Source organism: Numenius arquata, chromosome 7 (assembly GCF_964106895.1).
Source record: "Numenius arquata chromosome 7, bNumArq3.hap1.1, whole genome shotgun sequence".
NCBI classification, from domain to species: domain Eukaryota; kingdom Metazoa; phylum Chordata; class Aves; order Charadriiformes; family Scolopacidae; genus Numenius; species Numenius arquata.
Window position 1 is genome coordinate 19,828,956 of NC_133582.1, and position 14,550 is coordinate 19,843,505.

General features: G+C 42.3%; 1 protein-coding gene across 1 annotated transcript in view; it reads right to left on the reverse strand.

The window, feature by feature from the left end:
- Positions 1 to 13,724, reverse strand: part of CEP85L (centrosomal protein 85L) — a 148,071-nt gene extending 134,347 nt beyond the window's left edge. The window contains exon 1 of the mRNA XM_074150099.1: positions 13,660 to 13,724. Coding sequence (XP_074006200.1) covers positions 13,660 to 13,672 — 13 coding nt within the window. The 5' untranslated portion in view covers positions 13,673 to 13,724. The remainder of the gene's footprint in view (positions 1 to 13,659) is intronic.
- Positions 13,725 to 14,550: the final 826 nt, after the last annotated feature.

Genomic DNA, 14,550 nt, shown 5'->3' on the forward strand with positions numbered 1-14,550 from the left:
AAAGCCTGGATTCCAGTACGTGGGACGTTCTTCTGCTGGAGAGGCCTGCCAGAAAGGACACAGGCACTGCTCCTGCCACCTGGCAGGGAGCCACTGCAACATAGCAAGGTGTCCAGACAAAATAAGTACAATCTTTACCCTCAGAGCAGCAGAGTTTTTGACGGGAGCCATACTCCTCCTGGGCCAGGAAATGCCCCGGGGCGCTGTCCTTTCCTCCTGAGGCTGTGCAGCTGCACCTTGTCTTCTGAACCTGTCTGGCCCAAACAGTGATTATCAATCACATCAAATTTTCCCAGGAGGAAGGGCGGTTTTTTTATTTATAGCAAGACAGCAAAACTTACAAACAGAAGAGATTTTATCCAAACATGTTTATGATTGTTTTTCTAGAGCACTCACAAAAGCTGTTGTATTTGGCAGTGAATTTAAGTCACTTGTGTTGATCAACTCTTTACCTTTAAATAACATTCCTAAATGAATTATCTGTATTGTTTTATCTGTCTGCTCCATGATGCTTCTGCAGGAAAAATGACCACAGGAGTATACATCTCCCATATTTACACACTGTAAAAATCATCATTAGTAAAGAAACAGGAAAACCCACCCCTTTGAATTTTGCACGGCCTAATGCATCCCCCAAGATAAGAGCGCTGAACAAAAACTTCCTGTCATTTTATCTTTTACTTCCAGGGCCAGGTTCAGAGCACTTTTTGTACACGAATCCGTGAAAAGAGTCCCAGCTGCAGAAAGTGTACCGGGTTCAGCAGCAGCGAGTAGCTGCAGTCTGCTCAGTACTGGTAAGTCTCTATACATCCCATCTAGAAAACGCCACTCAGGAATCCCAGGAAAGATGCATTGTTTTAGATGGGCTGTGTCCACCTTTCACCAGTACCTTTCTGATTTCTTTCCCCTCTTCTCTATTTTCCATCATTCCTCTTAGTACCGAAACGACTTCAGGCTTGGGATCTAAATCCAGGGACTTCTGTGAAAGTTTTGACCCAGACCTGCGTATAAACCTTGTGAATCCAGATGTTATTTCTATTCTATTACTTCTGATCTTTATTCTCTGTTCAAGTCTCACCTTTTACTGTATTCTTCATAAACAATTATACAGAAGTGCAGGATTTGTTTTATAGGTTCAAATCAAATGTCACTCTCTGCTGCTTCAGCAAATGGACAGACCACTCATGCTGAAAGTCTTCTCCTGCTGCTTTTGCTTCCCCAGCATCGCTGACGGCACATTTATATCCTGAAGCAAAGGGCCCTACAGATTCCTCTGTGTGACCTGAGATGGTGAAAGTGTTCTCTGTTATCGAAGTGCCAAAAAACAAACCAAAGAAACCCAGTGATCTAAACTGGCTCAAAAGAAACTTAACAAACTAGGCTCCTCTGCAGAGCTGCTCCATCTCCAAAGGATTTATGGCTTCACCTATGGATCACAAATATATAATGGGTGAAGAAGATAAACACAACTATAAAGACAGCAAGGCTATACTTTTAAATCCTATTCTAAAATGTCCTACATACAAAACTAGTCACTGTAGTCCCTACATAAAGTATTCACTAGTTTATAGACTATTGTAGAAACACTAGAAAATATTTTGTATATTAAACAATGTTAAACTTTACACTTTTTGCCCTATAGCTATTATTTTACAGGTTTGCATATTGAGTCTTTTCTTTAAAATTATTCTCTGCAAGTTGCAGGCAAGTGCATAGTATCCGCACAGTGAAAACAAAGGAGAGTTAAGATCATGGAGCCATATTCTACACACATTTACTTTACTGTAAACCCCAAGTAACTCTGCTGACCTCACTGGATTTAGACTGGATTCATAATGAAATACAGAAATTGTCCTGTACTCCCACTGATTAAGCTTCAAAGTAATTTACTTATGACCTTTTCTGAGCACAAAGACATTTTAGAGAGTGTTACATAAGTGTCTTGCTAGCTACAGTTTGTGACTTCAGTTAAAAACCAATGATGGCAACAATTACAGTTTCTCCGTCTTCAATCTTCTTTAATATTGCTGGAACCAAAAAAGAGATTTCATTTTTTGAAAGCTCTACAATATTATTTTGGTTTCTGATCCTATTCTTTAGCTCAAAGAATCACAAAAGGTACATCTAGCAGAAACTTAGTGACATAGTCCATGTCCCTGCAAAATGTCATGATTTTTCTTTACTTAATGTTATTTTCTCCAGCATCCTCTCAAGCATCCCAAACAATACAGCTTTTAGCACTTCTTAGGAAACTTTCAGTGTGCTGGCATGTAGTGCTGGCTCAAGGAAGGGAACAAGTGGGTAGGAACAGATCTATTTTTTATCTAGCCATGGTCAAGCAGACTCTGTGATGCACATTTCATCCCGTTTTCCCTCTTCGGAATATGGTCTGAACACCCTCATGTCTCCCGGTGAGAGGACCCAGGGCACATGGGGCACAGAGCAGGGTATTGGCAGGTGCCCAGGTTGAACCTCACTACGGAGCTGGCAGGCTCACCTTGGGTCCCACAGTGTAGATACCACCTCCACATGTCTCTTCCATGAAGCACAACCGAGGACCTTCCCCAAAGATCCCTCCTGCCCTCGCTATCCTTCTCCTGCCCTAACAGGCTGTGACTAGCAGTACGCAGGTGAGGAAGGTGTCACCTTATAAACCTTTTCTTAGAAATATTAGGCTTCCTGTTAATCCACAGCTAGTCAAAAATAGTTTTCTGCAGTGTATCTCACATTATCAACTGGGAAAAAACCTGCAGTTGGGATACATTGCTTTGTCATCTATCATATTTAAACACATAGGCAAATAAAAAACGGAACTTACAAAGCCCTAAAAATAGTACCTATAAGTGCTTTTCATTTGAAAACCACATAAACTATGCCTCCCTTCTGTTAGGTTACATGCTAAAGCTCACAGCAAACTGAGCAGACCATTGAAAAAGATGAGGTCAAATAAGGATGCATTTTCAGTAGTGATAAAAACTAGGATGGGAAGCCAATGAGGCACAATTGCATACACATTGGAAGGAGAGATTGTGGCAGATGATACACTGTTAGGAACAGTGGTAGCAGCAGGTCTCTTCTCCCCAGCGCTTGCCACTCCAGAGAAGGAGAGTTAGAATGAGAGCGGTAGATTAGGTAAGGTAATATTCCTTGGGTGCTACAGCTTCTTTATTTTTCTAGGTCACTTTATGTTTTAACCAAAGAGAAGAGCATCATTCAGAATGCAAATCGTTTGTAGAGGCGCAGAAAGCAACTCACTTGCAGCTTCATCAGCAGCTACAGTGTAAAAAGCCACATCCTCATTTACACTGAGGTCATTCAGAAGGTAGAAAACTTTGTATAAATGAGGACTTCCCCCAAAGTACACAACTATACGTTGCTCTAGAAATTATTTGGTTCTTTGCCGTGAACATGAACATGTTGTCTTTGCCTTGGCATATATTTTTTTCCATAAGTATTGGGATATTTATGTATCAGCAGGACCATTATTCTGTGAAAAGACCCATTTCTCTGATGTTACCTCACAGTGATACCAAACAGAGTATCACTCTGTCTGTCGGGCTGCTAGAGAGCATTATTTACAAGTAATGTGCTTTTAAAACTACCTGATTCTTAAATAGGAAAGGAGATTTTATTATTGTAAGGCTATGGAGAAATAAATAGCCTTTTAAAAAAGAACTCTAAATGTGGCACATGATTAATGTTAGAGCAGTCAAGTGTCAGTTACCAGCCTCAGATAATCCTATTTAACACCTTTCAGTCTTTTTCCATGACAAAATAAAATCATACTACTACAAGCCCATGTGCATTACATACGGTGTGTGTTTACCCCTTCACCTCAGCATTCACTTTTACCAAGTTATTTAATTTGGTCTTGACATTTATACACTGCAGGAAACTGCTAACCCATGGAACATCCCTTTTCACAGCTATGATCTCCTAATAAACACAGAATTAATTACATGCCTTTATAGCCTTGATTAATTGCAACAAGTTAACCTTTATCTCTCTTCCATGTCCAATAAAATGAACTGTTTGGGGTGCTTTTTTGTCTCATCAAAAGAGCTCCTCCTGAACAATGTCTCTAAGCAATAGCTCTTCCATGGCTTGGGGGAAGAGGAGCTGGCTGTCTTCACAGCAGCGTTCCTGGCTTGTCATCACCTGGGCTTGCAAATAGCTCTGCGAGACCTCCAAATACAGGGGCTTGGGCTGAAGAGAGAATAGACCGAAGAAAGATGCCTCCCATCTCCTCACTTGGCTTCACAGTTACTTCCTCAAGTCCCTGCGGTGTAAGCCAAAAGCTCCCTGATATACAAGAGGCAAGCAGGGCTTAGAAAACATAAATGGCAGATTCCTCTAGCCAAAACACAACATACTGCTTGAACACTGCTGAAAGAACTGTGCCTCATCTGTGGCAGGTTGGAAGTAAAAGAAATACCCACAACCATTCTCTTGCATATAAGTTAAGAAATTAAAGACTGGAACTGGGCCTTTGTGTCTCCATTTAACAGCTTACAAATGAAAGGATTTCTTTACCGCATCTGACAGCATGCTTACAATGACATGACCAATTTCAATTAACTATTATTATTATTACTCTGCTTCTGTTACAAACCTACTTAGAGCCTCCAGCTGCAGTTGATTCCTGATCATACAGGTACTACAAGCACAAACAAATAAACCTCATTTATGCAGAGAAGTGATGCTGCTTTAAGTCAGGGTCTGCCTGCAGTGGGTAAGTTAGTGTACAGTAGCTACACTGTGAATTTACAGCCCACAAGCTAGTCTGCACTAGGCTTCTGTACCCTCACTGAGAAAGCAGAGTAAGTCACTGTAATATTTATTGTATACTAAGGACACCCATAGAGAATATAGTACAAAGTAGCTAATGAACTATATATTCACATCCTGGCTGAGTATGCACTAATTTCTTCCATGCATCAATGTACAAGCTAAATTAGAAACCGTATGAGTTGGTGCAACCCTTTTGTGCTTCAGCAAAATTAAAACCAGAAGCACTAATAGGTTAAGGTAGGAACAGGAGAGGAGGGATCTGTACCCCAGCAATCCATATGAGGATCAGCACTCAGCTTTTTCCAACCCAACTTCTCCATCCTGCTCTCCTCTGCACCGACGCTCACTGTCCTGGCCCACAGCTCTGGTGTCTAACCTTGCTCCATGGTTTGGTCACCAACTTTCCTACTTCTCCATGCAGCCCAGTGATGGCCCCAGCCATGGACCTGTTTCCTGTGTGCCTCCTGACTTTCCCCTGAACTGCCCCATGATGATCAGAGTTAGACAAATAAAGGAATTTCCAGTTTAGTGAACTTAATTATCTTTGATTTAGGTCTTATCAAATGCTTTTTCCTCCTGGTGTAACTAATGGGAATTTCCAGGAAATCATCGGTTAAATTCAGGATATGCAATTTTCCCTGTCTCCCCAAGCCATGGCCATGAGGTCTCACTCATTCCTGGCCCTGTGGAAGGAGGTGAGATGAATGGCCTGGGCTGAGCCACAGACCTCCATGAGGGTGTTCTGCATCTCTTGGCCTCCAGCCTGGAACGTGTGCCCCTCCTGACGCCAGGCCATGGGGTCTGATGTGGTAAGCGTGGTCCTCAAGACATCCGCTCTGCTTCCCAGGCTTAAAAGCAGGGAATAAAAGGAGAGTAAAAGCCCTGAGAGTTTTCCAAAGCAGAATCTTTCTGTCACCCCGTGTCTGTATAATCTCAGCCTCTTGGCTGGGGCCCATGGAGTAGCGCCGGCAGGAATACCAACGCAGGGTTACTCATCCTCACCATCTCTAGCAATACCACTCACCAGAGATGGGTTTCTTTCATATATGTAAAAACAAAGGATCTAAATACACATTACAAGTCTTATTTGGATACTGTCCAGAACTAAACAAAAGCTTTTTAAATAATAAGATAATAAGATAATATAGTAAAACCATACTACTATGTTTTAGAAATTCAAATCTGTAAGAAATAACTGCTAGAAATATTCACACACATACCAGCAGCTCTGTCACTTGGGCACATATTTTATGGGATTTTTTGGAGACTAACTCTTTGCTCATATTTTCTGTGCTCAGTTTCTCTCATGAGCCTGGCTGTTATTACCCCATGCCCTACCCCCACTGGTCAATCACATCCTCTTCTCAGCTTCCTCCTTGCTCTACTTGTATGTCTTCTTCTGGGGTCATGCCTTCACCTTCTCACCAGCTGCCTTGCTTGAGTGTTTGCTCGGAGGAGAAGCTTCCCCTTGCTACTGGACCTCTGTGCTGGTGGCCCCTCACACTCCCCTCTGCTCCTGAACGTGGTGCTGCCCCTCAGCTTTGCACACAAAAGCTTTGGGAAACTGAATGAATAAGTGCAAGGTGGTTTATGTAAGATGGAAAGATGCTCTTTTAGAGGATCAGAGCTGCTGCAGGAGTAAACCCATATCTCAGTCTGGAAGCAAAGCTCTTTAAGGAGAGTTTTTGTGCCTAACCACTTATAATGCTCTGTTTTGTAAATTAAAGTAAACCCCAATTCTATTATGTGAAACTGTAACACCCTCCTCGTCACACTAGCTCTGAATTACGTGCTGAAAGCTCCAATTGCAATCACTTGAGTGACAGGACGGGACTGGCTACAAAGTCAGCTGGCGGCAGTGAGGGGACTATTTTGGTTGCTGGAAGCAGCTCAGTCACGTTAGCGGAGGGGGTGCCCAAGTTTCCTGGCTTTGCTGCTCAGCGGAGCGCACTCAGCAAGGCAGAACTCTGCCCCACGCCTGGGGTCCTGCTGCAGACCCAGCTCGGGGGCTCTGGGGGCTCCTCTGCTGCCTTATGATCCCTGGGGGGCTCCCGCAGCTCCTGCAGCCATCCTGCCCACTGCTGTACCGAGGATAAAAAAAGATGTTATGGGAGAAAAGTGTCTTCAAATAATGCAATTGCTCACACCCACACCCAAAAAACCCGGAAATATTTATAAACAATTCCGCTTTTATTTATATAGTTTCCATGGCTCTACTCTATCAGACTCCATCTGTGCTTTCCTGGAGACCGTCCCCCTTACGCTGCACTCCCTCTCAGCCTGTAATTTTTCAGAGATTAAGGGAGTGTAATTTCATTTATAGACTGAAAAAACTGCAAGCCTGAAGAAATGCCACTCATCAAAGACGACACATTTAGCTAATTTATTGTAACATTGTACCAGAGGGCTAAAAAAATGCAGAAAAAGTCAACAGCGACAGCAAAGACTGGTGCATAACGTTTTGAGGTGCTGCTGTCAAGTAATGTTTCCTGCTGGAACTCGGTAGTGGGTGGTGAGGCTACTGACTAGAAGAGGGTCAGAAGTGGTCAACCTATTTTCAGCAATGTCCGGTGGAAGGACGGTTTGGAGGCTTTTGTTCCCTGCCCTTACTCTTGCCCATGACATGCATTTTAAGTACAGGGTAGCATTTCTACCCACTCTTGAAACACCATTTCTACTGATTTGCGCTGCTGTTACGTAGGAAACAGTGACCACGGTGCAGGGTGTTTCCTGCAGATTAATGGCTGGATGGGAGCAAATGGTGGTCCCTAAGTAAGGTGAAAGATATTAACTCCAAACAGTCAATAAATCTTTAGGAAATGCCCTGACCTCTGTTGGTTATTGCTATTAAAGACAGAAAAAAAGTCCCATGCATTTTTTCTGTATGACATATCCACCACTGGTATGCGTAGAATATATATTAGCAAATCTTTTGGCTCTCTCTCTGTACTGTAGTCATCATAATTTGCTATTTTGAGGGAAAGATGTGCATATGTGCTGGGGGGAATTGGGGGAAGGAATCCATTACTGCTTTGAAAGCCACAGTCAGAAATTAAGGCTTAGTTTTTCATTTTCTAAACTGTCTTTACTTCCCTATAGCATCATTTCTTAATTCTTACTGTTGTTTAAAACTTTAGGCTACGGTCCTCTGAACCATTTACGTCATCCCTTCCCTTGGGTAACTCCTATTATTTTTGTCTCAGGGGATTCAGTAGAACACGACTGTATGGTGTTTGTGTGACGTATGCGTGTGTGTGGAGGAGGAAATGAAAACAGAAATGCATCATCAGCATTTGAAAAGGATGGTACGATACCGATAACCAGCCATCAGCTCTGAATGTATATGGTAATGGACAAAGTGGGCAAAACTACACCTTTGCTAGAAGAGCAGGTTATAAAGGAGAAGAGCTTAAAAAGAAGGTAGCGATGTCTACTTACTTCTTAGCACTCTTACTGAGACCTTTGCTTCACAACCTCTTCTCCCCTCTGCATTCCATTGCAGGATATGCTCCTCCTGTCAATCTGCTTTATGGACATTCTATTGATATGCTTTTAAGAACCTCTCAGAAAGGACTTTGGCTTATGTGAGGGCTGGTCCCTCACAAGACATTGCTGCAGAAACTATTCCCAGGAATTCTTTCAGAGGGGACACCATGCTGTTGCCCATAAATCTAAGGGCAGCAGATGGAAAAATTAAAACTATGAAGACACAGAGTGATACAAATCAATTAAACAAGGCAGAATAACATTTTAACGAGTGCTATCCTGCCACACAACTCACCAGTATTTGAAAGATAATGCTACATATTTCCACCAGAGCCAGCAGTAGATGCAATAATCTTTGGATAAGGTCCTCTGCCTCCTGGCAGAGTGTTGAGAAGGAGATGGAGGCATGACCACTGCCTGAAGGGACTCAGAGGATGACAAAGGCACTGTGTAGTCTGGCCCCACTTTAGGTACTGATGATGCACATTGGAAAATAACTTCTCTTTAAAAGCTTTCGTAGCAACATTTTAGATTCAAGGCAAACACTAGGTCTATATTATTAGAGCAACTTTAGTTACAGGGCCAGGGAGAGCTGTCTGACAGGTCTGATCCAGTCATTTATAGGTGGAACTAAATTGCAACATGCACCACTCTTTCTGTCTTTTTCACTAATATTTTTCTCTGTTCTCTCAACACTATTCACAAATGCTAAGTTCACTGACAGCAAAACATGCTTTTTTGCATGATGCTTCATGGACTTAGTCCATACATTCCCAGGGACTGGTAAACCACAGGTTGAAAATTATTAATCTCTCCCTCTGTAGAGATCTTGCATAAACCAAGACCACCTCCACTGAGCAATCCCTCATGGTTTCCTTAAACAATTGCTATCCTATGTGATCCAGCTGCCTTTTCACAGAAGATGATGCACATCAGCCACGCTGCTGCCTTGTTACTATTTTCCTCTCCATTGCAGAAGACCACTGGTTTTGCCATGCCTTGTACACAGTACATCACTTGACCAGCAGTTCAACTAATTCACCAGTCTGAGGAAACTGTTGACTTTACTCTTCCGACCTATATTCTGTGCATTTGCAAACCAAATCTTGCTGTTGTGACCCTTTCTGCCGTTTTGACTCCATTAATGAGTTTCTCCAGGGAGGCTGGGAAAGCACTGGGAGATAACAGATATGTTATCTACTGCTGGTGATCACCTTGAACCAGTTGCTTAGCCTGCGCAGTTTGTCAAGACCACTGATCTCACCACACCTGGGATGTTTTGGGGAGCCAACCAAAAAATGTTGGGTTTGGGAGCCAAGCAGAAAAGCCACCCAGTGATCCCAGAGGGGTGCTTTGTGAACCACAAAGTACTTTACTAAGGCAGACCAAACAGCTCACGGCTGTCTGGCCTGTTGCTCAGACACACTCCTCTGCACTGTGAATCTTTTGAGAAGGACTTAATGTCACTGATCAGCTATCTGTGGTGACTTGCACAGCTTAGCAGCTCATCTGTCTTAGGTACTATGCACAGAATTTACTTTCCTCATTTTTTATTTAAGAAGCTTTTCTTTCTTTCTGTGTATTATATAGCACATGTGACTTCCTGAATAGACCAGCTCCTCCTCCTCTGGATCACCTTGCTCAGAGTCATCCATTCTTTGGACCTTTTTTCCAGTGACTTCTGGCCAGTACTCTTAACTTTCTCCAGTACAATACAATCCTCATCATCATCCTACTTGTAAAGGTCTGTAGTTTGAATACTGTGTTGTCTTTAGGGTGCCTTTTCCTGACATGACCAAATGTTCATCAGTGGTGATCTAGAGTCTGCCCGGTAGTACTTCCTCCTTCGTTCTTAATATTTTGAATACCTCTCAGCTTGAAAAATCTGAAGATCATTTACAATATCAAAGTTCCTGGCAAATTTGTTTATTTTCACCTTAGCTGTTTGCTTGTGTTTTCTGCAAAGCTTTTGAGGTTTTCCCATTCATAATGCATATGCCCCTTCACAGTGACCCACTGCCTCTGACCTTTCACAGGCCAGGATATCTTCTACTATCAAGGTTACCTTAGCCACTTTCCTAGCATATTCAAAGTAGAACTTTTCAGAACTAATCTAATTGCCTATAGATATTCCTCTGAACTTTATTCTGGGCTGGTGCCAAAAGCTTGTGGCTCACCATCTTCTCACAGTCCAGTTTTGTTATAGGTCTTTCTGGCATCTTCTATTGATATTTTGATTTGCCTTCACTGCTCATGCTGCTGTGAAGCAGCAAGAGATTTGCTGGAAAGTTTGTCACTTGGATAAACAAGGGGCAAGGGAGTTTTCAGGGAAGAATCACTTTTGATATTGTCTATACCAGGTGGAATATCTTACGTCAATTTTCTATTTAGTTTGAACATTATAATGCACATGTAGATGTTGTAGTAGAAGCTTTTGAGGAGAAATAAGCATTCACTTATTAGGTTTTGGCTCCACATCTGCACTTACTCCTGCAAGCTCTCAGCATCTGGGTAGTCCAATCAGCACACAATACATAAACATTTCTCTCAAACTGCTCTCCCTTGCAGACCCTTGCCCTCGTAACAGAACCATTTGTTCTCCTGAAACATACAGATAATATGAATGGATTTCATATAGGGGAAGTACACGACAGACAGGGAATAACTGGCCTATGAGTTCCTCTAGCACCTTCTGAAGGTCTTTAAAAATAGAATCTGTATGTGACAGGGTCATGGGAGTTTAGGAGAATACTGATTATCAACTCCAAACTTCACTAACTCATAAAAAAACATAAATAAAAACCCCACAACTAAAACTTTAGAGAGACATTATAAAATAAATAAATATTTTTGCTCAGTATAATATTGCTCTGTATAAACTCTTTGCAGAAACATCTAGTTCAGAATAGGCATGAGTTTTATGAAAGGTACAACAAAATATCTAATCTTAACTTACATACCCTATGAGAAAAAAAACATTTTGTGAATTAGAGGAGTACTGAGCAGAGACAAGCACAGAATCACATGGCAAACCAAATGCATTATTTATTACTTAGTAGAGCTTCTGTAATACAATTCTGTACATTGACTTATTTATGAAGTGCAGTAAGAAAGAAAATGAATTAGTGTGTGAATAAAATAAAGGTTTATATTCAGCTAATATGCTAGCTAAAATTGGAACTAACAAACATGAGCTGAAAAGATGCCATAATGTTCTTAGCCACAACTTGGGAAATATTAACTTAAATATGTCAAAGCAAATGAAGGCAGGCACATACAGTAGCTGTGAAAGGTGACACCCAGCTTCTGGTTTCTCAGGCCAACGCAGAGCTTGTGCCTTACAGGCAGCAGGAATGAGAGCTCCCCTTTGCATGAAACTCATCCTCCCCCTGAGCATTCATGGCAAACCATTCACATCATTGCCAGGCTTGGCACTGACCAAAATTTGGCTTGGCACCACCAACATGAAGCTACAATAATCCTTTAAAATAAAATTTGCCACCAGACAGCAGGAAGGTGACTCAGAATGCAAGATCCTGTTCTCCACACTTGTCTGGCCCTGAGACCCTGCTGGTACTGTCAGTGGTGATGCCCATGAGCACCAAGTCTAATGGTAGTTTCCCTCACACAAAGCCTTTTGCGGACTCACAGGAGGCAACGGAGACAAGCTGAATAGCAGCATTGAAAAATATCCTCTCTCTCCTTTATATCAGAGTCAGTGTCGGCACAGTATCTGTGATTCTCCCAGAGAGCAGCTCTCTGGTTTCCTTCTGTCTGGCATTGGATTTCCAGTTCTGCAGCTGAAGTGCCTAAGACTGCCTCGCACAGCTCACTGAAATGCAGTGTAATGCCCAAGGGCTGTACTTCTCTCTCTACTTTATCTCAGAAATCGAAATTAGTCCCTATTACTAAGGCTGCCATCATAAGTCTCTGGATCTTGCGGTTCTTCACATAAACTGCAGGAATCTTTTTGGGCCTTCACATGCCACTTCATATCCAGTTAATGGTGTTTTAAGTTAGTGTAAGCGTGTAGGGGAGTGTTCTAGTTTGCTCAGCCTTTAGCAGAATGTATCTTTAAAGTGACGACGCAAAGGAACCTGGATCGTCACTGATGAGCATACAGCTAAGTAACTTGTTTTCTCTATTATTCATTTCACACACTAAACCATAATAATTTTTTCTCTCATTTTTTGCATTTGCTACTTTTTAAGTTAGTAGCTTTCTTTCCTTTTCTAAATCTTACTTTTTCTAGAGGTGACAATGGAAGTTTTGCTTGAGTAAACTGGAACTTAAAAACCAATCAGAGATATGTTAAAGAAATGAAAACTTTTGGGGTGAGTGGAGAGAAGAGTGTCACAGGTGGTTTATCAGTTTTAAAGAGTGGTGTTACATGGCATCAATGGTTTCCAAACAGACACAGAGGAAAACTTGGAGTGCAAAGAATGAGCTGAGGCTCTCTGCTGTTCTGTGGCCTGAAAAGAACAGTCTCTATGGGTTGCTCTGCGTTGGCTTAGTTCCCGCATTACCAGCAAAACAACTGCCTAGCAACCCAGCTTTTCCCACAACATTTCCTTGCACGCATTGCGTGCCCAGAAAAAAGTATAGCGCCTAATATTCTCTCTGGATAATCCCCTTATTTGAGAGCTATATTCAGCCCTCTGTACACATCAGAGCTGTAACTACCAAGGCAATTGCTGTCATGACAGACGGCGCAGGCAAAGTCAAACCGGTCCTATCTGTGCTGTGAGCTGTGCAGTAACGCTGGGCGCCCCAAACAGGTTATCTGTGCATCAGACAGACAGCAAACTTGCTGCTTCCCTCCACCGTATTTCCCCTGACAAAGGCAGGAAGCCATGACTGTTAGCAAAAAGGTACAGACATCCTTCCTTTTGAAAACCCTGTGTTGTGAACAGTGAAGGAGCTCTCTAGCACACACTTCTCAGCCATCGGGAGAGTCCATCTGAAGGCATAAATAATTCATTACTTTAAAAAAATGTGCTGGTTTGAACACGTGAAAATGCTTTTTCAGTTACTGCCTTTAAGGAACATTTACAGTCATACAGTAGATTTACTAATAGTTACATTTTCCTATCTGACGTCCCAGCTGCAGCAGCATCTTGCAACTGAATATTTAAGCTACTTTCCTCACAACTCCAGCACCAGTAAAAGAAAGAGTTGCCTTGAATCTTCTGCAGCTGTTTCTGAGCAACATGCTGAGAGGACGGCAGAATATCCGAATTTGCCCATATGTTAGCTGGAAACAAGCTTTCTCACCCCTCCAAAAGACAGCACTGTTTGAGAAGCACTGTAAATAAGCTCTAGCCAGCATAATTAAGACAGCACTCTTAAATCAAACACGCAGAAATTAAGGCAGCAACTTACTTGCCGTCTTCATAACTTCCTCAGGAACATTGTCTTTTCAAATGAGTGTAACAGGAAATTGTGGTAATTACGGGTAAGCTACACGTCTGCAGCTTAAACCACCCACTGCAAAGTGCAAAGGCAATCGGCACTGGATTGGTAAGCAACAACTGATGGCCGCCTCCCCTTCTTCTTGTACTTTGCATGTAAACCTTAAACAGACGCCATGTGGAGAGAAGTGGCTTTAACAGAGATCTATGTGAAATATATCTGCAAAAAGGCTTTATTACTCACCATAGCTCTATGCTCGGAATAGCAATACTTACCTCTGTGAAGTGCTCTGAGACCTACAGATGAAAAGCATCTGAGTCATGCTATCATTTATTACTTATTTCATCTGTAGATGTGTTCACGGTCTTTATTAACGGCAATACTGGCCTTTTACTGCCTCCTACTCGTATAGGGATTAACTTGGACCCCTCTTGCCCTGTCTTCTGCTGCAGTGTGGTAGAGAGGGTACTGAGAATAGATGTGCACACTTAGGAGTCGAGCAGGTCCAAAGACAACTCCATGTGCCTTTGCATTCTCAGCCGAGGCAGTACTTTGCCTGCAGTGAATTGGGACCCTGCTCCTATCTTCTTCTTACAACAGGGTTTGATAGTAGGGCAGACAGCTAGCTGAAACCGTGCCAGTGTCCCACAGCCTTTAAGACAGGAACTACAAACTCTTTTTTGTTTCTTGAATTAGCATCTGACAGATGCAGAAAGCTGCCGTTAATATCCAGCCCACAGAAGTATGTATGTAAGACTGTGAACTCATGGAAAAGCTCTGATAACATCAGATACTGCAGGTGGTTTGTCATGCCTTTAATATCTGGATTGCCTCACCGAGGTTTATACTTTCAAATCTGCA